Raw genomic sequence first — 23,990 nt, forward strand, 5'->3', positions numbered from 1 at the left:
AGTTCCCCTGGCACAGACAGCTGACATGACATGGTATAGCCTAGCAGAGACAGTACCCCTGGCAGATGACATGGTATAGACTGGTAGAGACAGTTCCCTTGGCACAGGCAGCTGACATGACATGGTATGGACTGGCAGAGACAGTTCCCTGGCAGCTGACATGACATGGTAGACTGGTAGAGACAGTACCCCTGGCACAGGCAGATAACATGGTATAGACAGTTCCCCTGGCACAGGCAGCTGACATGATATGGTATAGACTGGTAGAGACAGTTCCCCTGGCAGCTGGCATGACATGGTATAGACTGGTAGAGACAGTTCCCCTGGCACAGACAGCTGACATGACATGGTATAGGCTGGTAGAGACAGTTCCCCTGGCAGCTGACATGACATGGTATAGACTGGTAGAGACAGTTCCCCTGGCACAGACAGCTGACATTACATGGTATAGACTGGTAGAGACAGTTCCCCTGGCAGCTGACATGATATGGTATAGACTGGTAGAGACAGTTCCCCTGGCACAGGAGCTGACATGACATGGTCTCTAGACTGAAGTTCTCCTGGCACAGGTGATTTAAATACACACCCATAGCACAAGGTGGCTGCTGCCCATCCCCTGGCACAGGACAGTCTGGTGCAGCAGGTCCCTGGCACAGGCAGCAGTGCTATGATGAGTGACAGGCAGTGAGCAGAGAGGAATCTCCCAGAAGTCTGTGCGGCCCTGCAGTCAGCCTGATACTGCAGCACAGCTCCATGTACGTGTAGTGGCGGGAGGGGAGCGGCTCCTTCATTCCTCCTCCTCTTGTAGCCGCAGCCCCGGCCAGGCAGGTAGTGTGTGCAGCGCAGGGAACATGACGGCGGCGGTACTGCTCCTCTGCCTGGCGGCTCTGCCCTGTGCCCTGCACGCCCGGCTGGTGCACGAGGGTGAAGACGGGTTTTCGGAGTGCAATGATTTCTTCCATCAGGGTGTCCCACCCCAGGGCTTCAGCCACCCGGCAAATGTCAAGATCTGCCAGAGGTACCAGGGGGACAAGCATTATGCCACACTGTACAGCACCGAGCACAAGATCCCGGCGTACTCTGCATTCACATACCAGGAGGATGCGGGGGGCGCATGGGAAGGCTGGATGCTGGAGCCCCAGGTAAGAGGGGGGCTACATACTGGAGACAATGGAAGACCCTGCGTGTCACTGCAATACATGACATCATCAAGAGTCTGCACCATCACAAAGGGCTACACATGGAATACATATATATGGGGTATATATAGTGTGCCCGTCTCCATCATAGAAATGTATGATCTCTGTAGTCGGGACAGGTGCACAGCCGGGAGGCGGTTGATACGTTGTTTCCAAACAAAGGCGTCACAATTGTATCCATTCATTTACATTGTATATACAATTGATCTATGAGATTATGACACCGGGTCCCCCTTTTGTGGCATTTATTGCTGTATTACGACACATCTGCTCAGATACCAACCAGTAGGAATGATCCCGCTTGGTTTATGTTACAGATCCTGCTGACAGCCACTTATGGGGTCTGGTAGCTCTTCACAGATCCTAAATGACATATAAAATCAGCTTTGTTCTTCACCACATAGTCCTGCTCTTGGTTTGCTCTGCCTGTGTAGTACCAGGAAGATCAGGATGAATAATTTCCACCTAGACAGGGGAGTCCTGCAGAGCATTGTGGGAAGATACAGAAAAATGTGAATGCATCTATGGCTACAATCTATGCAGCCCCTGAAATAGTTAATCAGAGAGTTTCTCTCACATGGACAACATATATCTATCTGTTATTAGGGTACATGGACGACATACAGGATGGTCCCCTGCTCAGGATCCCCCTTTTATGAGACGGAGCTCCCCCTCTGGTGTACTCAACACGACCATGTATTACATAATTAGCCATTTATTTGAATGGGTGCCATGTAATACTACATTTCCCCAGTAGTGGCCACTGTAGGAGAAATGAGCAGCCGCACAGGCGGTTATAGCGGATTGCCACTGATTTTTAGCTGAAGGACCCGCAATAATCCACTGGTGGCTTCTTTAATCCATTGTACTACTTTGTCTGTTTCGTATCCCAGTTTAATTTTTTTTAGCCCCAGACTGTGGAATATATTTGACTTTTCTACAATTCTTATTAAAAAAAAAAAAAAAAAACATACAATTTCAGCAGATATTATTTTATTACATAAGTCAGGACTGGTGGCCTTTATTTAGTGCATGCCATTCTTTTAACCCTTTTGCAACCATTTTCTAGTAAACCTTTGTGCAGCAGCGTGCCCATATCTTATATATCAATCTGTCCTCCTCCCGTTCAAGTAACAAAAAATATCTTATGTGCCTCGTAACATTGTAACTTCTTAGTTGCAAATGCTGCCATTTTTAGGGCCATAAACTAAAACGAACGTTGAATTAGCGATACGCGTCTCCTTCCCCTCCCCCTCCATTTTGCTGAATGACTATAGGATACAGTTGAATCTGTGACGCTGGTTTTGTGCCCGTCTCTCCTATTTATGGCCGTGCAGATGACTGCTCAGCTGAGCTCCTCTGATGGGTGGCAGCATGTTGTGACAGGCAGAGAATAAATTCCTGATGGATCAGCTGAAAAGAATGAAGTGCTTGTGTCTGCTGTCACGGATTTTCCTGACGTCAGCTGTGAACAAGAGACATTGTCACCACGCCTTGCATCCTCCAGGCTGTGTTCCCGCTCCTGCTGTCATTGTATCTCTGGTGATGAACCGAGCATCAGCGGGTACAATGGCATCTTACGGGCCCTGCTCCGCATGACGTTGTAAAAATATTCTCATGGAAACAATAAGAAATTCCAGAGGTTTATAGCCGGTCATTATCTGTCGTGACAATGTATCAGTTCTGTCAGGCATAGGACAATTAGGTCAGTTACAAACTGGCGTAAGACGGGCGCAAATCCTGGCCCAACCGATGGTCTGATGACCCATAGTAAGGACCATTGATGCTCTTGCTTCGGGTCATGGCACCACAGTCAGGCCGGGGTATGTGGCCGTAATACAGGCGTAGAAATACACCCATACTATGCCCGTGTCAAACTGGCCTTCAGCTAGCGTTGTGCGACGGGTCCTCTTAATTTTTTTTCCTAATGACTTCTTTTTTTTTTTTTTTTTTTTTTTGTATTTTTTAACTTTATTTTTTTTTTTTTTTACTTCTATCACAGGTGTGCTGTGTGGAATTTCTGGGAATAAGGCCTTATTCCCACGAACGTTAAATATGTCCATGTGACGGCCGTTACACAGACGCGCGTTTTTCAATAGGGCCTTTCACACGGCCGTTGTTTCAATGGACCGGATGAAGGGTCTGTTGAACAATAGAACTTGTCCTATTTTGTTCCGTTTTCACGGATCCCCCCCATAGACTCAATTCTATCTGGATCCGTGAAAACGGGACCTGCGTGGGGGCACCTTGAACGTGAAAAAAGTCACGTCTGAGTGTCCCCGCGCTCGTGTGAATCTAGCCTAAGTAGCATGATACTTATCCTTGTGTCCTTGTTTTTTTTTCCTGCGCCGTGGGAAAAAATCAAATTGAAAAATATTCCTTCGCATGTGAACATGGCTGCAGAAACCCCATTCACGTGGATTGGATGCGAATTGGCATTGGATTTCGACACGCTATGGCCTTGTTCACATAGTGCAAATTTGCTGCAGGTTTTGCAGGTATTTTTTAAGCCAAAACCAGAATCGGAACCTAAAGAGAAGAAATCTATAAAGGAAGGCCTTATAGGTCTGCTCGCCTAGATCCAATTCTGGTGCAGCAAATCTGCACTGTGTGAGCAAGGCCTAAGGCTTCTTAGACCACGTATAGATGGTGGTGGAAAAAATCCAGTGCTGATTTTGCCTCGAATCATGTATGGTATTACATGTGGATTTCACAGTGGACCTGCAGGACAAGTCTGCTGCGTTTGAACGTGGCCTTACACGCGGCTGTAATACGGGCACATATGACGCCCGCAAAACCCAGATCTCCTGCGGCTCCACTAAACTGAACATAGATCATAGTAATCTAATATCAGTTCTGTTGACCCACAGGAGTTCCTGGTTTTGTGGCTGTAAGGGCTTGTACACACGTAACGGAATTGCTGCAGCAATTCCGCAGAAACTAGCAGAATTTCTGCTGCGGAAAAACCGCACAATTTCATAGTTTTTTTTCACTGCTGATAATGGTGGGGATTTTGCAGCGTTTTTTTACTTTAGACCAAGTGGGCGTTGTACAGAGGAGTGTATGACGGTGACCAATCAGTGACCAATCAGCGTCATGCACTCCTCTCCATTCATTTAGGCAGCGCATAGGGATCCTTTTAGATCACCATGTGCTGTCTTAGGCCTGGTTTACACGAGCGTGTGCGTTTTGCGCACGCAAAAAACGCCGCGTTTTGCGTGCGCAAAAGGCACTTAACAGCTGCGTGTGTCAGTGTATGATGCGCGGCTGCGTGATTTTCGCGCAGCCGCCATCATTATGACACTCCGTTTGGATGTTTGTAAACAGAAAAGCACGTGGTGCTTTTCTGTCTACATTCATAGTTTGACAGCTGTTGCGCGAATCGCGCAGTTCGCACGGAAGTGCAACATGCAGGGTTTTCACGCACGCATTGACTTCAATGGGTGCGTGATGCGTAAACAGCGCACAAAGAAAGGACATGTCATGAGTTTTTTTCAGCGGACTCACGCTGCGCAAAACTCACGGACTGTCTGCATGGCCCCATAGACTAATATAGGTGCGTACGACACGCGTGAAAAGCACGCGCGTCGCACGCACGTATATCACGCACGTGTAAACGAGGCCTTATACTAACACATTAAGGGCTTATTCAGACGGACGGGATATACGTCCATGCAACGCGCGTGATTTTCACACGCGTCGCACGGACCTATATTAGTCTATGGGGCTGTGCAGACATATGCGTGATTTTTATGCCGCATATGCGTGATTTTTATGCCGCATGAGTCCGTGGCGAAAAAGTCACGACATGTCCGTTCTTTCGGCGTTCTTCACGCATCACACACCCATTGAAGTCAATGGGTGCGTGAAAACCACGCATGTCACACGGAACGCGCAACAGCAGTCAAAAGGATGAATGAAAACAGAAAAGCACCACGTGCTTTTCTGTTTACAAACATCCAAATGGAGTGTCATAATGATGGCGGCTGCGCGAAAATCACACAGCCGCGCATCATACGGGGCTGAAGACACACGGAGCTGTCAAGTGCCTTTTGCGCAGGCAAAACGCTGCGTTTTTTGCGTGCGCAAAAGGCACACGCTCGTGTGAATCCGGCCTAACAATACAACGCCCACTTGGTCTAAAGTAAAAACACGCCCACTTGGGCATTAAGCAACTCATTAGCATAAATCTAAAAACGCTAATAAAGTGGTGAAAATAGATTGTTTTTCTAAATAAAAAGCACTGCTGCCACCTACATTACAGCGCCAATCTCCTTATGTAGGAGACAGGGCACTTGTAATGTGGTGCCAGCCTCTTTAAGTCTCACCCACTCTGCTGCTACTGTATTCTGCTGCGTATTTTCTGTCCGCAATTCCGTTACGTGTGGACAAGTCCTTATACAGATGCTAAAATGCACCCATGTGAAAGAGACGCAAGTTTAATTGACTAAGGCCTTAAATCGGCCCGCAGGCCTAGATGTTTATACGCCATCGTAGCTCTGCTTGACTATCTTTTCATTGGTGTAAACCTTATTTAAATACATTTACACCTAAAAAGTGCCTGGGGTGCTGTGGAGGACATGGGTACAGCTTTCTTCTTCAGATGCTGAACGGGTCCATTATGGCTCCCTATTATACGTTCGTTTAACAATGGCAATACTCTCCGGACATAGACGTCAATCTGAAAAGCCTCAAACAGTTATATGATGGCAGCAAGTTTCTAGGTACAGTAAGGGCCTGTTCACATCACCGTTCGCTTTCCGTTCCGGGGTTCCGTCTGAGGTTTCCGTCGGGTGAACCCCGTAACGGAAAGTGAAAGTGAAACCACAGCTTCCGTTTCAGTCACCATTGATCTCAATGGTGATGGAAACCTCGCTAATGGTTTCCGTTCGTCACCTTTCCGGCAGGTTTCCAGTTTTCCGACGGAATCAATAGCGGAGTTGGCGCGTTTTTTTTACGCAAATTTTGAAGCAGTATTTTTTACGTTTTTTTTTTTGTTTTTTTTTACCTCTTCAACAGGCAAAGAAAAGAAAACGTGAGCAGTTTTTTCCATAAAACGCGTAAAAAAAAACGTTGCGGCCATTCGCAGCGTTTTTTTCCCATCTCCCATTGATTTCAAAGGGTTTTTGAGGCGGAAAACCCCTCAAGATGGGGCATGTCTCTTTTTTTCCACAAGCGTTTTTTTTCAATGGGAGGGAATCTTGGCAGTTTTCTGCCGTAGTTTTCACGGCAAAAACGGCGTAAAAAACTCTGCGTGAACAGGGCCTTAAAGAGAATCTGTCACCCCCGTTAAAAACCTAAACTACAGTAGACCGTAAATAGCTTAAAAGTCGCCGATTCTGAATCTGCAGTTTTTATGTTTCTACTCGCTTGCATTACCTCACCGTAAAAACTGCAGATTCGGAATCGGCATCTTCCAAGCTATTTACGGATTACCGTGGTTTAGGGCGTTTGCTTGGGTGACAGTCTCTTCAAAGCATTATGAACAAAGCAAAAAAGAAAGTGGGGCCTAGGCAGGCGGCGATTTGATGTAAACATAACCCTACTCCCCTGGTAGGCATGCCAACACCTGCAGCTCAGCGTCACCCAGGATTCCGCATAGATTTCATGCTCGACCTTCGCCCTAGTACAGGGCTTCCTGTCTGACAATACATTATCTGTATGCGTGACCCTGGGCAGCCGCTTCTCTATAGGTGTCTAGTGGCAGCCATTGTCTGACCGGCAGGTAAAAATATGCTAGAGGACAATCGCTCACCACCAGGAGTATGGGCGTTATGCACTAGATCCAAAGTAAAATATTTAGCATTGACCGGTCCCTTACGAGTCGGTTAGATGAGAACAGTAATGTGGTCGGTGCCCGTGTCTGGCAGCACAGAGATAGCAGCAGAAAGTTGTGGAGCTTGCTGGAATACTGATATGAATGCCTTGGCTGGGTGTGCCCGCTGCTGTTCCTTGGCTGGGCGTGCCCGCTGCTGCTCCTAGGCACTACTTCATTCTGTACCTAATAGACAATACATGACGGTATATTATAAAGAAGTATGGACCAGGTTACCCCTTAAAGAGGCTCTGTCACCAGATTTTGCAGCCCCTATCTGCTATTGCAGCAGATCGGCGCTGCAATGTAGATTACAGTAACGTTTTTATTTTTTAAAAACGAGCATTTTTGGCCAAGTTATGACCATTTTCGTATTTATGCAAATGAGGCTCGCAAAAGTACAACTGGGCGTGTTGAAAAGTAAAAGTACAACTGGGCGTGTATTATGTGCGTACATCGGGGCGTGTTTACTACTATTACTAGCTGGGCGTTGTGTATAGAAGTATCATCCACTTCTCTTCACAACGCCCAGCTTCTGGCAGTGCAGATCTGTGACGTCACTCACAGGTCCTGCATCGTGTCGGCACCAGAGGCTACAGATGATTCTGCAGCAGCATCGGCGTTTGCAGGTAAGTCGATGTAGCTACTTACCTGCAAATGCTGATGCTGCTGCAGAATCAAGTGTAGCCTCTGGTGCCGACACGATGCAGGACCTGTGAGTGACGTCACAGTGCTGCACTGCCAGAAGCTGGGCGTTCTGAAGAGAAGTGGATGACACTTCTATACACAACGCCCAGCTAGTAATAGTAGTAAACACGCCCCGATGTACGCACATAATACACGCCCAGTTGTACTTTTACTTTTCAACACGCCCAGTTGTACTTTTGCGAGCCTCATTTGCATAAATACGAAAATGGTCATAACTTGGCCAAAAATGCTCGTTTTTTAAAAATAAAAACGTTACTGTAATCTACATTGCAGCGCCTATCTGCTGCATTAGCAGATAGGGGCTGCAAAATCTGGTGACAGAGCCTCTTTAAGCACACGGCAGAGCCATTTGTAGGAGGTGGTACCAAGGCATGTGAATGGACACTGGATCCAGCATGCAGAGGTAGTGCCCTATAGAAGTCTATGGGTGCCATATTATGGCTCTATATAACTTGATTGTGATACGCCCATCTTGCAAACTTATGCCCGTGTGCATGAGCTTTTAACCGCCGTCACACCTACATATTAGGTGATTAGGCTTTGTTTTCCAGGGTGGCTTGTCACATCTATCATGTAATTATATCTTAATATATACATAGTATAATGGCCACTTCCATATTAGTAGAAGCATAGTAGCCTGGATGATCACAGCCCGAGCCCTGCTTCTCATCCGTGTTATATAAGCAATGTCCTCTACACCCTCCTGTGCGCACATTGACATTCAGCAGCTTCGTCGCTGTGAATTACGTGCGGGGGATGCTGGGGGGCTGGGATACTCCTGCTGTTCTGCTTTCTATGTCACTCGGAGAATAGAAACACCCCTCACCTTCAGGCTGCAGACGTCATATGTCACACAGAAAAGCAACTTCGTTTTATACTTTAATCACATGGGGTTTTCAGGTTAAAAGAATAATGTAAAAAACAGTTTTTCACACATATCTAAGCTTAGGTTGTGTTCTCATATAGTTTTTGCACTACAATCCGTGTATACGCCAAGTGCATGCGCTGAATGTATTTAGAAGGCCCCAACTGCCCAAACGATTCCCAAAAAGTCTGAGTACTTTCCTATACAGAGGCATTCAGAAAAAAAATGTATACACTACGTCGCCAATTGGACCCGATTGACGACGTATGCCATTTTAGGCTTATACTGTGCCATACACTGGAGCCTTCGGTCGGAGAAATACATCGGGGAAATACTCCCAATGTGTATCTTTCATATGTGAACAGGGACCTATAAGATAAATAGAAGACATAATTTTTAGGCCCGGCCAGCTGTGCTACTCTACTGTGCTCGGAGAGGCCATTGTGCAATGTTGCCCACACAATATGGCCCATTCATTTACACTGTGTGAGGTCGCATCCAAATTTAGTTTTTTTTTTCTTTCCCTGGCATGCCAGGTGCTTGTGAGTGGTTGTGAATTGATGAATGCCTATTCAGACACAGGATGTGCACTGTGCAGTTTTGGGAGCCACCTTTCCTCTGTTGGGAAGCTAAACATTCTCCTTTCCTTTTGTTATTGCAATTGTAAAAGCTACTTATCTAGACTCACGCGGTACAATCGACTTGTCGTCTTCTCATTAACCTCCTGCTTGTTAGCCATAATAAAGTTGTAATATTAAGTTTCACAGGAGGCTGTAAAGTGAGATGCTTTTCTTTACCAGTCAGTATATCCTTCTGTGCTGACATCTAGTGGCCAATATGGAAACTGCAATGTGTCATGATTTATATTATATGGATAGTTACAAGATATAAATCACATAAACAAGTATTTAGAAAATGTAACAATGTCTGACCCTTTTGTTGACATACAAGATCATGCCAGCTTTATGTGTGCCAGGAACGATGGCTGTGTTTAGGGCGAGGCACATACCTTGTAACCATTCAAATAATCAGCTAGGGTTAGTGTAAACAGAGGCCCTTTAGATTGTGTCCAGGCTCGAGTACACACCAATTGTTGTTGAAGAATAAATGAACAAACTTTCCTGTGGCTGGCCATACACGTTAATCCTACGGCCGACAGCTAATCCTAACGCCCCTCTATACACGTGCACGCTCGGCTCAGCCACATGGCTTTTCAATAGGGAGAAAGTTGCTGCCAAACTTCTGCCAACAGTTTATCTCCTCAAAACGAAAAAGATCGGTCATTTCGAAATTCAACAGCCCCGTTCTCTCCCCTGACGGCAGATGTCAGGATGTCGCCATACACATTAGATGGTCGGCCAGTCCTGCCAAAATCAGATGGTTCGGCCGACATACATCTAATGTGCATGGCCACCTTAAGGGTAAGTCCACATACTGCATAAACGCTGCAGCTTATTACAGTAGCAGGAAAGTGGATGAGATTGTCTTGCAGTGTGGGTTCTCAATCGGGGGCACGTCAATTTATCTTGCGAAAACGTTGCAGGAATTTCTGCACAGAAAATCTGGTCGGAAATTCCACCGTGTTTATTCCGTGTGTGGACGTACCCGAAGTGTCACAACACTATTCCATCTAGTAGTATGAGATCAGAAGACCTGGCTACTTGTGCCCCATTCAAGTCCCGACTAAGTAATTGCCCTGTAAAGGACAGCCCTTGATAAATGACCCTACGCGTTTCTATAGTGGCCATAGCTTTACGCCTCATGCACATGAACTTGTGCGCCGTCCGATTCCCGTCAGTGTTCCGAGTAAAAGATAGAACATGTTCTATCTTTCCTCGGATCGGAGACTTGGATAATTTTTCGAGGACCCGATTCACCCGCTAAAGTGAATGGGTCCGTGAAGACCTATCGGGTGCCACTCCGATGCCGTCAAAAACGGCCCGAGTGGCACAACGGTCGTGTGCAGTAGGCGTTAGGGAGACACTGCAGCGGGGGCAGCTATGGCATCTGTGGGGATCAGCCTAGAGACTGTAACCCTATACCTAGACCTGCTCAATAGATACAATTGTATCTAGTCTAGACAATGCCCCGTGAGCCAAACACATCAGCAGCAGCTGCACTTGTCACTCTGGTAGTTTGCTACAATGTATCAGTATGGAGTCCATGCTGTTTAGCTCACAGAGCATTGTTTAGACTGGATACAATTCTATCCACTTCTCCTCTGACACCAGGAGTAGCAGTTCTGGATTTGCGGACGCTGAATACTGTACTAATTTACTGACCGCATACAAAGATCTTGAAAATGGAAAATTATTAAAACCCAAAATATTTTAGAAAGTTGTAGAACTTAAAGATTTAGCTTTATTTAGATAAAGTTGAAAAATCCATTTAAACAAGTCTCCACATTTATCTATAATGACTGTACGATCTAGCGATCAGTCACCATTGGACATTTGATACAAATATTTCTGAATCACGGTACAACCCATTTGTCATGTCTCCAGTATTTATACATCATTATGAATACATTTTTCACAACAGGTTCTTTGAGAAATATCACGGCTGCCGATGTAGTATTTGGTTATAATAATTTGGCAATGTCAATGCCAGAATATGAGCATATCCTTAAAATAAATATTTGAATAGGCTTACTGATTGCGATTGAGTTATGTCTATAAATATGCCCTAAGCTCCCCCTAGTGGTGACTGCAGATAGCCAGAAAGGTATCTATGGCTGACCTTTACTAAGACTGCTGTATTTTATGCCAGTCTAAGTAATGAAGATAGTTGGCGTAATTTGATCCAAATGTTTTAAAAGACGTACGCCTGTTGATAAACTTGGCGCACTTTGCTAAGAGGCAGAAAACCGGTCCATGCCTGCTATGAGGTGTAGATTTGCAATGAAATTTGCGCCATTTTCAGGCTTTATACTTAATTTGACTATTATGCCCACTTTTCTCATGGCGAGTGACCAGAAAAGTCACAAATTTGTTGCACGTTGTGATTTGCGACTCTTTTTGTTACAGTTTACACCCAAACCTGGTGTAAACTGCATTATAAATATGAGCCTGTGTCTCTGCATGTTTAGGAGCCCTGTATATACATTTTGCGGGGTGTCTCTGTATAGGAAAGTGCAGCAGACTTTTCTTTACAAAAAAAAAAAGAGATGCAGATGCGTACCAGTCCGGTCAAGTAAATGGGGCCTTCAGCGTAGACCAGAAAAGGGAGGTGAACGTAGACTAATGTATCAAGTCTTTTTGGTGTCTATAGCGCAATTGGTCGTTATTTTCCTGGATCAATATAAGCTGCAGAGTCCACGTCAAAAACGTCCCTGATGAAATGAGTTTTTGAAAGCGTGCGTTTCAGAACATTAGCTAAGTGCCCTTAATGGACATCCATCAGTATATCGCGTACCGCGCTGCCTGTTCCGGACGGTTAGCATGTTTCATTGCTCATTGGGAAGCATTAGGAATTCTTGCTAAAGGCTCTTATTGACCATGCTGTCACTCAGGAGAGCATTTAAGTGTCTTTGTCATCTGTCAAGGTTATAAACCGAGGAGGAAAGCGAAAATCTGTAGTGGGGGAGGGGAGTTAAGACTATTTTATCTTCACTGAACACCATACGATATGATCATCCTTTATTTAGAAAGTGTGCGGATTCACAGAAAACATGGAAAGACACCGCAAGAGATCTGTCTATCATCCGTCTAATCGATCATCAATCTAATCTATCATCGATCATCTATTTATCTGCAAGCTTCTTGTAGTACCACTTGCCACCACTAAACAATAGCAAACCCCTCCCCTAGACAGGAATACAACAGCGCCTCCAGCTTCATGGAGTTGAATCACGTGTATGTGTGTGTGTGTGTGTGTAATAAACATATACACTTTTTTTAAATTTGAATATGTTTTAAATAAAGCTATTCTTAACATTGGTAAATCCGTTATTTCACCATTATAGAATAGATGTTCAACATCTGTTTTTATAAAGTAGCTCGTATTATACCTTTTTAAACCTTCCACTGCCAAGGGTGTATTTAATACATCATCACTGTCTTGATTAGAATATAAGGATTAGAGCTTAACTTTCAAATGATACCAGGATCAAAGCTCTAGGTACAATATTCGGGGTGCAGTCCTCGTTTGAAGTCGGGGAACAGGATGAAAAGTTTTTTTTTTTTCTTCCTGGTTCTGTTTCTGTGTATGTGAGGGTGGGAGGGGGAGAAGCTACAAGTGAGGGCAGGAAGAAAAAAAACAGCCTGTTACTGCCATTTATCCCCCTGTACAGCCTTCAGTGACCTCAGGGGCGATATAGTTGCTTTTTTTTCTTTCCTAATATATCCTCTCTCATTTGTAAGTTGTGTGATATGTTATGTTGAAAGTGGGTCTTTTTATTTTATTATTATTTTTCTACTACAGGGGTGAGACGGTGAGCTGTTGCACATTTAATCACTCCTGCGTCTCTCAGGTTATTTCTCGACTATTATTTGGATTGCAGTGATTGTTGGTCTCTTCGGTTTTTCTAATCGTGTAAAGATATGTGCATGGAGACGTAGTCATAAATGGCATGAATGGACTCCCAGCAATCTGCTGTAATCTGTAGGGGAACCTGGCAACAAGTGTTCAATTCCCCCCACAGCTCCACCACAGGTGAAATTAGGCATTACACGGTTCTCATAAAAATTAATTAACTGCCTCTGTAATGAACAGACGTGCCGAGTCCTCCAGAGTGAGAGTGACTCTTTGTAGCTGATCTCCGCTCTAGCTAATAGATGATGGTCCTGAATAGGGAATCCATCTCTGTTAACTCATAATTCCCTAGTAGCCCATTTGGAAATTTGTTTTCCAAACCAGACAACCCTTAGGCTGGGTTCACACAACCTATTTTCAGGTGTAATGGAGGCGTTTTACGCCTCGAATTACGCCTGAAAAGACGGCTCCAATACGTCTGCAAACATCTGCCCATTGCTTTCAACGGGGTTGCCGATGTACTGTGCCGACGACCTGTCATTTTACGCGTCGCTGTCCAAAGACGACGCGTAAAATTACAGCCTCGTCAAAAGAAGTGCAGGACACTTCTTGGGATGTTTTTGGAGCCGTTTTCTCATAGACTCTATTGAAAACAGCTCAGCGTGTGAACATACCCTTATTGTTAATTGTTCTGGGACTTTTCTGTAGATGTTTGCCATACTTTTGAAAGTACACACTTGTGCTGAAGCACCTTCCACAGAAAAGACTCTTCAACTATTTCACGATTATTTTTGCATATACTTAGTCCTTATTTTCTGATTATTTACAGGTGGACGATTCCAAGAGCACTTTGGATGAGGTCAGCAAAGGTTCTGACGTGTCCGAGAAGGTCGCGGGTCTAGGCACAAACCAGGCCTTAGAAGAAGACTATGCCTCAACTGATTACCAGCCTGGTCCACTCTACCATAGAGCTCCACCAGCTCTCACCAGCGCTGTGCCATTGACATCAGACTTCAAGGAGAAATGGGCTGCAGATGTGGATCTTCTGATTAAGGAGAAGTTATTGCCTCATTGTGAGAATGGAGAGAACCTTCACCTTCTAGCTGGAGCTGTCCCATCTGATACAAAAATAAATGATAAAGTGACCATTCCGGAGTATGTCTGGCTTGCTGCTTGCTGTAACCTTCCCGAAGCTTGGTCCTTAGGGGTTATTAAGAGAACTGGAGATGTAGATGGACTAGATCAGGTCACCGTGGAAGAACTTGAAAACCAACTCTCTGGTGGTGTAAAGTTGTTCTCTAACCAGTGCGGTGGTGGTGCGCTCCATCCAGAACGGAGAACAACCTCTGAGGCTTCTACTCAGACCGAGGAGGAACCGCCGGTTAAAACCCCAGGGGCATTTTCTAGATGTTTCCAGTTCCTTTTCTGTATTACATATGAAATTATAAAAAGTGTCTTGTGCCTAGTATGGTTCCTTTTCAAACAAGTCGGTAATTTAATCTTTGGACGTCTGTACTGGATCTGGACTGCACTTACCACCTACATCTTCGCCCTGAGCAAAGTCTTGCTGAACATTCCTTGTGATGTCCTCCGCGTTTTTGCAAACATTCTTTGTGGCTTTGTACGAATCCTTAACAATGCGTTATCAGTTGTATGTCTCATACTTAGGCTGCCAACAAGATTCCTGTGTGACATGGCCAGCTTCCCCTATTATACAATCTGTGCCATACCGGAAGTCGGTATCGACATATTAAGTGGTGTCTGGGGGGTGTTCATGTTGGGGTTCTCATCCGTGTTTGGTGCATTTGGGGGTTCGTTCTCAGTGGCATCATTTGCAGGGAGCAGTGTTTTCCAAAGGCTCATTGGACAGTCTGAGGGTTATGAAAATTGACCGGTATTATTAAATGAGAACCGTCAACCCTACTGGTGATTGATAGGTGTGCTCGCACTTTACTGCAAGTCATTCGGAATTCTTGTGGAATTTCTATGAAACTTCCATTTATTTTTATCCTGCTTATCGGCATTTTTCGTCAGCCCACGGGAATTCAAACTCCTTTTAGATGCCATGATAATGCTGGCTTTTCAGTAAACTTAAATAGGAACGAGCAGCTGGCTTTCAGTCTCTTTTCCCTTTTTATTGTGGCGGGTGGAACAACTCCGATAAATAAGTGCGCAATGGCTCGGTGAAAATTGGGCCTTTTTCTGGATTTTTTGGCTGGGTAGATTGAATGCAGTTAATTGGCATTCTAGGCAATGATGTAAATGGGAATATTTGATTGTCATGTCTGCAGGGTGATGTAAGGTATGGGGGGGGGGGTTGTTTTTGTTCTTTTGGTGTTTTTTGTTTCGCTTTTATATTGCATAAAAAAACAATGATTACTACTTCTCGGTGAGGCATTATATTGATTTATACTACAAATGATTGTCTTTTTTTCTGGTGAATTTACAGCTTCATTAAAATAGGAATAGCATTCACTCTGGGTGTAATTGATAATAGACCAATAAAATGATACAAAAAGCAATTGACGTTCACACGTGCTGCAAACTAAATGTGTGATTTTTATTTTTTTAAATATGTGTGACACAATTTTATTGATTCCAATAATATTTTTTTTTTTTATTCCACTGTTCTCTTTTTTTTTTTTTTTTTTTTTTATATACCCTTTTGTTTAAAATGAAATTTTATGGGTAAGGTCAACTTTCTTTTTTTTTTTTTTTTTTTTTCTAAAGCCAGAACATTTAAAGTAGCTAAACTTGACATAAGGCCTCACTCCTGTCTCTTTATCTAAGGTCTGTGTGGCGCTCCATAAGGCGTTGGCGTTATCCTCCCTAGAGTCAATGCTACTAGAGCATTATCTTTGGAAATAGACGTCTGATGGAGTATGCCAAGACCACCGTATTCCTCTGTATGGAGGTACAGTGAGGCCCCATAGAAGTGAGAGCCTTTTTATGGCTCTGTAGCCTCTGTCCCTGGTGGAACAACCCAAAATAATGGCCTAAGAAGTTGCAAATGCTCCCTGAAAAATACTGCCCACTCGGGCTTTATCTGGTAATATACTGGTGTTCTACATCCCATCATAATTTTGGGAAAATGTTTACGTCGTAGCCTGTCTTGGTTGAAAACTTTTTTGTCTCTAAAGGTGCCCATACACATTCCATAATTTCTGCGAGACTAACTGGCCATCTAATGTGTATGGGGGTATTCTGACGTTTGATGGCAGATGTGAAGGGGAAAGAAGCATCGGGCATGTTGGATTTCCACATGCCCGATCTTTTATTCCCGTGGGAGATAAGCTGCAGCCAGAAGAGTTGGGAAGAATAAAAAAAGTTTTATGGGCCTTTAAAAATGGAAGTCAAACATAGTCTATAAATTCTATAGATTATGTTTAACAACATAAAAATTCTTGGGAGTAAACAGGATAACTATTGGGTTATTATGGTTGACTTATTATTATTTGACTGTAAGATGGCCGTTCTCCAGATTTCTGACCTACGTCGGGCAACTTGTGTTGACTCTTGACTTTGCTATTCTGTTTCTCCGGTATTTTAGATGGTTTTCTATTCAAACAGTATTCGTATTATCTGAAATATTCCCAACATTTTTTTAAATTTAAGATTTAGCAATGCTGAGTGTGTCAAAGCCTTTGAATTTTACGGCTCACATTATTCTAATGTTTCATTCAAAATGTATTATTTATTTCTGACTTCTGTTTGCACTGAAAGAAATTCCTGGAGCAAAAAAAATAAAAAATTAGGATTTTTTTTTTTAGGAACAACTTGTTGAGAAATAAACGTGAACTTTACCGTGTCTTGACCGCTTTCCTCCGCTCTGTGGTCTGGTTTTCGAAGGAAATGTGTTTCTTTAAAGGCATAGTAATCCATATAACTTCAACTTTTTGGACTGGGCAATTCAAAATGATAGCAGTTTTATGCGTGTGGCAGCCTAGCATGTTGATGATGGTGCTACAGCTATATCGCCCGGGCTAAACATGACCTTGTAACCGTATACTTTTATTACTGGATCTTACTGATTTTGGAAGGATCGCCTGATGGATCAAGTGTCTAAGAGGCTGCAGACCCTCCTCACCATCTAAATCAGGAGTAAAAAACATAATAAAATAATTAACCTGTTGAGCCAAACTTATTTTAAATTGTCTATTTTAATTAATGACTGAAATTGTTTGGGCCAAAAATTTGGTCATGTCTACAGCCGTTTTTCTTTTTATATTTCATTTATTATGCCCCCTGCGAGGCCTTTACTTGTTTTCCACATTCCCTCCCTCTTCCCTTGTTTTATTAAACATTTGCCAGGATCGAACAATGTTTTTGAAAATTTTGAATTTCGAGAAGGGGACTTTCTTCTTTAACATTTTTGGTGTGATATCCAAATAAACGTTAGTAGTCGGTGACTGTACTATGTCAGTGTTAATTGTAGATTTGTTTCTTGATGACTTACTATTCCCTTATATAGATTGTATTTGGGGTTATTACCAAGATTTTCATCATATTATATTTGTTGCAAATTTTGACTAGATATTGCAAAGTCTCTGGTCCTGGAGACCTAATCATGCAGATGCGTTAAAAAGCTTGAAAAATGTAATTTGGACCTAGTTCATTACAGTATAAGACATTTTGTGGGCTCCGTTTTGTGTCGCAGTGATCAGATCCGTAATTCAAGATCAATTACGATGAATATTTGTTAAACCACTAACATGGCTGCTGTATAGTCCAGATCTAATTTAAACTAGTGCGGAGAATTGGTCCCACATAGAACCCTTGTTGCCAATAGCAACCAAATAGCATTCAGTTTCTATGGGCAAATAGGCCACTTTTTCTTAGAGACCATTTGGATGCAAGAAGGCCAGTGATGAAGGGGAGGTGTTACCGATGACAACCAATCAGATTACAGCTGTCATTTTTCTTGTTCACATTAGAGAATAAGAGCAATGATCTGATTGGTTGCCTCTACTCTAGCGTTAGTTTTCATAAACTATGCCCATAAAGTCTATGCAGATGATTCCTCTTTTTCATTTCACAGAATTTGGTTTTAGAAGTATGCAAGTATGAACTATATCCAAGAACAATATTCAATATCCATCACATTACACTTACCAACATTTTGACCCAGATAATGGGACTTTTTTGCGGTCCGGTTTGGAAAATCGGGACTGTTATATAACACTCGGAGCTCCAACTTTTTGATACAGAGATCCAAATCTCCTGCATAGATGTAAAGTTAAATGATAAAATTCTGGCTGCCTTCAGACACCACTAGAGGGAGCCAAGGAGCTTACTGTACACTTTGGTATAAAGTGCAAAATTCTAAACCGTATGCAGTGAGCTCCCTCTAGTGGTGGCTGCAGGTAGGCAGCATGTTATATTTCATGTTTATGCAGGTGATTTGGAGCTCTGTATCAGAAAAATGGAGTTCCTACCACTATAAAGAAATTCATTGGCACAGAATTTTAAACAATTTAGAGGAACAAAATGGTATTCAAGGGTGAACATTCACTTAAGACCAAAATAATACAAGCTGACATTTTGGTTTCCCCTATAAATGAGATTAAAAAAATTTAAGAAATTCAATTTTGCGAGTAAGCAAATTTGTGTTTTCTAAATTTTTCTTCTATCCCTCCGAGATGGCTATATGGACATTTGTGAACTTTCTTAATTTGAGCGTAATCTCGTGTCTGCCATAGACTATAACTAAATTCTTTAAGGCGCTACTGAACGTTGGTGGGTTCAATAGCTTGATCATGCGCCCAGAAATTGCCTGCTAAACTTGTACAGGATTAAAAAAACATGGCTGCTTTCTTCCAGAAACAACTCCACCCCTGTCCATGGGTTCTGTCTGTTATTGCAGCTACGCTCCGTTGACATGAATGGAGCGGAGCTGCAGCTGCGCTGTTTTTGGAAGAAAGCGGCCATGTTGTGCAACCCCTTTTAATTTAACCATTTTCTCTGAACAACCTGCGGATGTAATAATTGTTCTTGATCTGCTTTTTATGGCGTTCTCTGGACTTCTTTTTAATAAGGAAACTTGTGTACAAACATTAAACGTAGTTATCCGCTTCTATTACGTGTCAGCGTTGCTTATTTTGTTGGCTGGTGTTTGTTGAGTCATATGGGAGGTCTGGGTTAGATGACTGTCCCTTGTATACGGCTAAATGTGTGTGTGTGTGTATGTATATGTGTGTGTGTGTGTGTGTATATGTATATGTGTGTGTGTGTATGTATATATATTCGTGCAGATCAATGTAACTTTAGTATTTTACTTTACATGATCTAAACCATATACTAGGTTATTACTTTATCACTTGCTGTAGATTCGTATCTGTCTTGAAAGATTTTTGCCCAATTTAAATGGGATTTTCACCTAAGTTCGTCATTTGCAAGTCATATAGATTTGTCGAGAGCCCCCCCAATGAACTACTGACATGATCTCCAACCTGTTAGGCTCCATGCACACGAACGTAGAAATCCGCCCCATTCACTTTTTGACCGCGGACACCTTCCCGTATATTTACGGGAGAGTGTCCGGGCCGTAGAAAGATACGACTTGTCCTATGTTTTGCTTTTTACAGACCGTGCTCCCATACTTTGTATGGGAGCACGAGCCGAAAATGCGGGTGGCTGTCCGCGGGTGCCAGCGTCCGTCCGTGCCTGTAATCACGGCCCGTGACTACGGGTACAACCGTGTGCAGGGGGCCTCAACCTGTGACTCCCATCTTGGCTATGTTAGGAGTTGTAATTTGCAGCTACAGTTTGGAGACTACTGCTCTACAGTAGCCCAATCCTTTTTTTGTCGTTTTAAAAAAAATTGCGTTTTTGTTGTTGTATTTGAGATTTACAGAAATTGGATTCTCTAAAGATCTCCGAAGGTATGTCTTATAGAGAAGTGACCCCTTATTTTTGGCATTTGGTGGCCAGTTTCATAATTGTTAATACACTTGCCCTTTAATGAGATCGTTCAACAATTGAAATATACATGAAATGCATTAAACGAAAGTATTATATTTGATCTGTCTAGTATATGAGATCATAAACAATATATGGGCTACGTTATCGTCTACTGTAAATTATAATGGTATTGCGAAGAAAGGAACCAAGGAATTCTGTGACCATGTAAATTGTGGTGGTCACTATAATCCGTTATGGCTTCTAATATGCAGTGTTCTTTACGGTAAAGGGTGAATTTGGCCCTTTATAATACACAAGCTCCCCTAATGAACATTGAAGTGATGTATAAAGGGTAGGTTCTGATGTCATCACTTCAATGTGACCTAATAGTTGTTAAGCTTTAAAACGGTTATAATATACAGATTCATACCAATAAAAAGTTGTATAAACGGTAGTGGTGATCATTTTTTATTGGCGTCAATCACCTCTATATTATAACCATTTTAAAGCTTAACAACTATTATGTGACATTGAAGTGATGTCATCAGAACCTACACGCTAAACTATTATTTTTTTTATTGGAGTGACTCACCTGTGTATTATAACCATGTTAAAGCTTAACAACTATTGTGACATCGAGGCTATACTTTGGGAGGTATAACTTTTCTTATAAAAGTCTCTCTCTCGTGTAAATTATAAGCCATGACATCACGTAAGTAATGAATACTAATAAGTACTTATACAATATGGGTTGTGCTATCCTTAAAGGGGAATTCCACCTAAATTTGTGTTCGGACGTTTTGTAAAGACGTGACCTAAAATAACATCAGTGGGGGTCAGTAAGCTAAGCCAACACTAAGCTTCGGGGCCACAGTCCTCTGTGGAGCTTCCAACCACTTTGTCGCAGCGCATAGATTTATATACTTGAAAATCTCTTAGCCATGCCAACGTTACATTTGAATGGAGTTCCCCTTTAATTTCCAAATTACAAGTCTAATGCCATCAGGAATCAATGTTTTGTATAACTAAACCTATTCTATGTATATGATAAACCCTTGTGTGTTATATGGAGGATGACGTTAATAGGAGAAAACGTTTTATCTTCCGAATGGAATTAATTTCTCGGACGGATCTTGTTTGCATCCTACAAGATTTGTCTGATCATTTATGAGAAATATTAGGGTGGTCTATGTCACTGTGGGTCTTTTCTTGTTTTCGGATAACAAATAGTGAGTCCACGTGAAAGCGCCGGATTAGACGTGCGTCAGTGATTTGTCTCTAGACCCGTTTTAGTAGGTAGAGCTGAGTAATTGAACCTCGCCCGGCGCGAACCTTTACCTGACTAGTTACATACTAGTTATATATAGTTCTATAAAGCCCATAGAGATGTAGTCGCCAAGAAAAAAAGTTGTAGAAATAAGATTGTAAATAATTAGTAACATTTGCCATGCTCTATATAATTCTGTCATTTTTGCACTAATAGAATATATATATATATATATATATATATATATTTACATGTCTTTTGGGTTAATGATTGTGTAGTGGTGGGGGTTATTTTGTAGACGAGCCACCGCTAAACACCAGTGTATTTGTATACTAAAATCTCATGCTTGTAGATTAGTCCCACAAAATGGCCGCCTCAAAGTACAAGGCTCCGGCCTGTTTTAGATTTTCATAGCAACGACTGCATATTAGAGTACCCAACTGCTTTAGTGGACGACGGGTGAGCAGAATATCTTTAGGTTTTGCGGCATTAACCTTAGTTTAGTGTGACATGAGCTACTAAGCAATAGGATAACCTTCACCATTCAGTCACCTCATAGGAGTGATGGTGCAAGAGCAAAATGTATGACGACATCCATGCTGCGCAGCAATAAAGGACAGACCACTGACAACTGACCGGCGTGCTTCTGACCCTTGTGGAATCTGTCATGTCGCCATTTACCATGTCCTGTATGTAAAATATGTTAACATGTTTTTTTCACATGTATCATTACAAGGAAATAAAGTTAATTAAAACGTTGGCTGTCTGGTTTATAGTCTATTATTAATACGTATGGGAGTATGTTTGCTAAAAGGGGTGTTTGTGAGGTCCCGTTCACATTTAGCGGAAGTGATATTCCAAATCCACAATGTTACTGCACCAAATAACCGCAAATAAGTAGGATAATGCATGCAGGATTGCTGTGCGGCGCCATTTTTTTTTTTTAAAAGAGACGGCTCTACACTTCCTTCTGTCCCGTACTTGCAAACTTTTAAGAAGCGACATTAGAAAGATTCTGAAAAGGGCAGCGCGTTGACCCGCCTATTTATACAGGAGAACCACCCCAAACCTACCACGTTTGATTCACAAATACTGCATATTACACCCCAAAATGAGGTGACCCGGACAAAACTCCCTAAAAAAAAAATAGGCCCCAGACGAGATCCCCTAAATAAATAGATCCCAGAGAAGACCTCCTAAAGTAATAGACTAGCTGTGCAGATACTCGCCTCCCGGGAGACGTTCCATATAAAGTACTGAAGAGGGGAGTATATTTGAGACTCATGGGGCACTCCAGAGATTTGCCTGCTCTTCCAGGAGTCTTCTGGGCAATATGAAGGTTTTTTTTCTACCGCATGTTTTACCCACTTTAGTCAATGGGGCCAAAAAGGCTACACAAGTGGCCCGGGATAGGGCATGCTGCATTTGAGGCCCTATAACCCTCAAGGCCCCAGTGGTACATATTGTAAATGAGATCATGTAAAATCTACTGTACAAAATTTGGCTGCTGTAATCGTACAATACCTGCAAATTCGCTGGGTTCAGACACAGTCTGAACTAGGTCTTAGGCTCCTCATTGCTTTGCAAGTCATGTTCATGTGTGGTGAATTAGCTGAAGAGTCCAATGTACAATGTATGTGAATGGGGTCTGATAACCTGTTCCACAGCAGAAATTAATTAAAGGAAAGGTGTCATTAATTATTTATTTTTTTTATATATAAATTCGTGTTTTTATTTAATAAAATATTATTATATTGACTATTTTTTTTTAAACACAATGGTTTGGTTTTTTTTATTAACAATTTCTTACTTTACTGGGGGCTGCCATGTTTTATTTAATCTGTGTATGTGTCCCTTAGGCCTTATTCACATGAACGTGTCCGTTTTGCACGTGCAAAAAACGCTGCGTGGCTGTGTGATTTTCACGCATATGCCATCCTTATGACACGCGGTTTTGATGTTTCATTTCTTTATCTACTGTTGCGCGAATCACGCGCGTCACAGAAGTGCTTCCTTGTGCCGTGTGCGATTTTCACACACCCATTGACTTCAATGGGTGCGTGATGCGCGAAAAACGGCCAAGTATAGGACATGTCGTGAGTTTTACGCAGTGGACATACGCTGCGTGAAAATCATGGACTGTCTGAATGGCCCCATTCACTAACATAGGTCCGAGCGACGCGCGTGATTTTCACGCACGTAAAACACGTTCGTGGGAATAAGGCCTTAGGGCCGGTTCACATCAGCGTTCGCTTTCCATTCAGGGGTTCCGTTTGAGGTTTCCGTTGTGGAACCCCTCAACGGAAAGACAAACGGAAACCTTAGCTTCCGTTTGCATCACCATTGATATCAATGGTGACGGAAATATTGCTAATGGTTTCCGTTTGTCACCATTCCGGCAGGTTTCTGTTTTTTCGACGGAATCAATAGTGGAGTCGACTGCGCTATTGATTCTGTTGAAAAAGCGAAATACAGATATTCATTCTTATAATATAGTATGTTCATACAGGGCGGATACGCTGCATAAAACTACACCGCGTATCCGCCCTGGTCCCCACAGGGTAGGTTTTTTTTTGGCGGATTTTTTTACGCAGCATGTGTATGAGATTTGTTCAAATCGCATCCACTTTGCTGCTACTGTAATACGCTGCAGATTTTCCGCAATAAAATCCATTGTGGAAAATCCGCAGTGTTTACTTTATGTCTGGATTTACCCTTCCCATCACTTAGCCTGTAATGGTGGCTAATGAACAACAATGGTAA

The 23,990-nt window shown here is 42.7% G+C and overlaps 1 protein-coding gene across 1 annotated transcript; it reads left to right on the forward strand.

Annotated features, from left to right (window-relative positions):
• The first annotated feature begins 697 nt into the window (after nucleotides 1-697).
• ENDOD1 (endonuclease domain containing 1) lies at nucleotides 698-21,987 on the forward strand. The gene is made up of 2 exons (XM_075851495.1): nucleotides 698-1,142; nucleotides 13,890-21,987. The coding sequence occupies exons 1-2, from the start codon at nucleotides 852-854 to the stop codon at nucleotides 14,949-14,951; spliced, it is 1,353 nt and encodes a 450-aa protein (XP_075707610.1). The 5' UTR covers nucleotides 698-851; the 3' UTR covers nucleotides 14,952-21,987.
• Nucleotides 21,988-23,990: the final 2,003 nt, after the last annotated feature.

This window comes from Rhinoderma darwinii, chromosome 2, assembly GCF_050947455.1.
Source record: "Rhinoderma darwinii isolate aRhiDar2 chromosome 2, aRhiDar2.hap1, whole genome shotgun sequence".
NCBI lineage: Eukaryota > Metazoa > Chordata > Amphibia > Anura > Rhinodermatidae > Rhinoderma > Rhinoderma darwinii.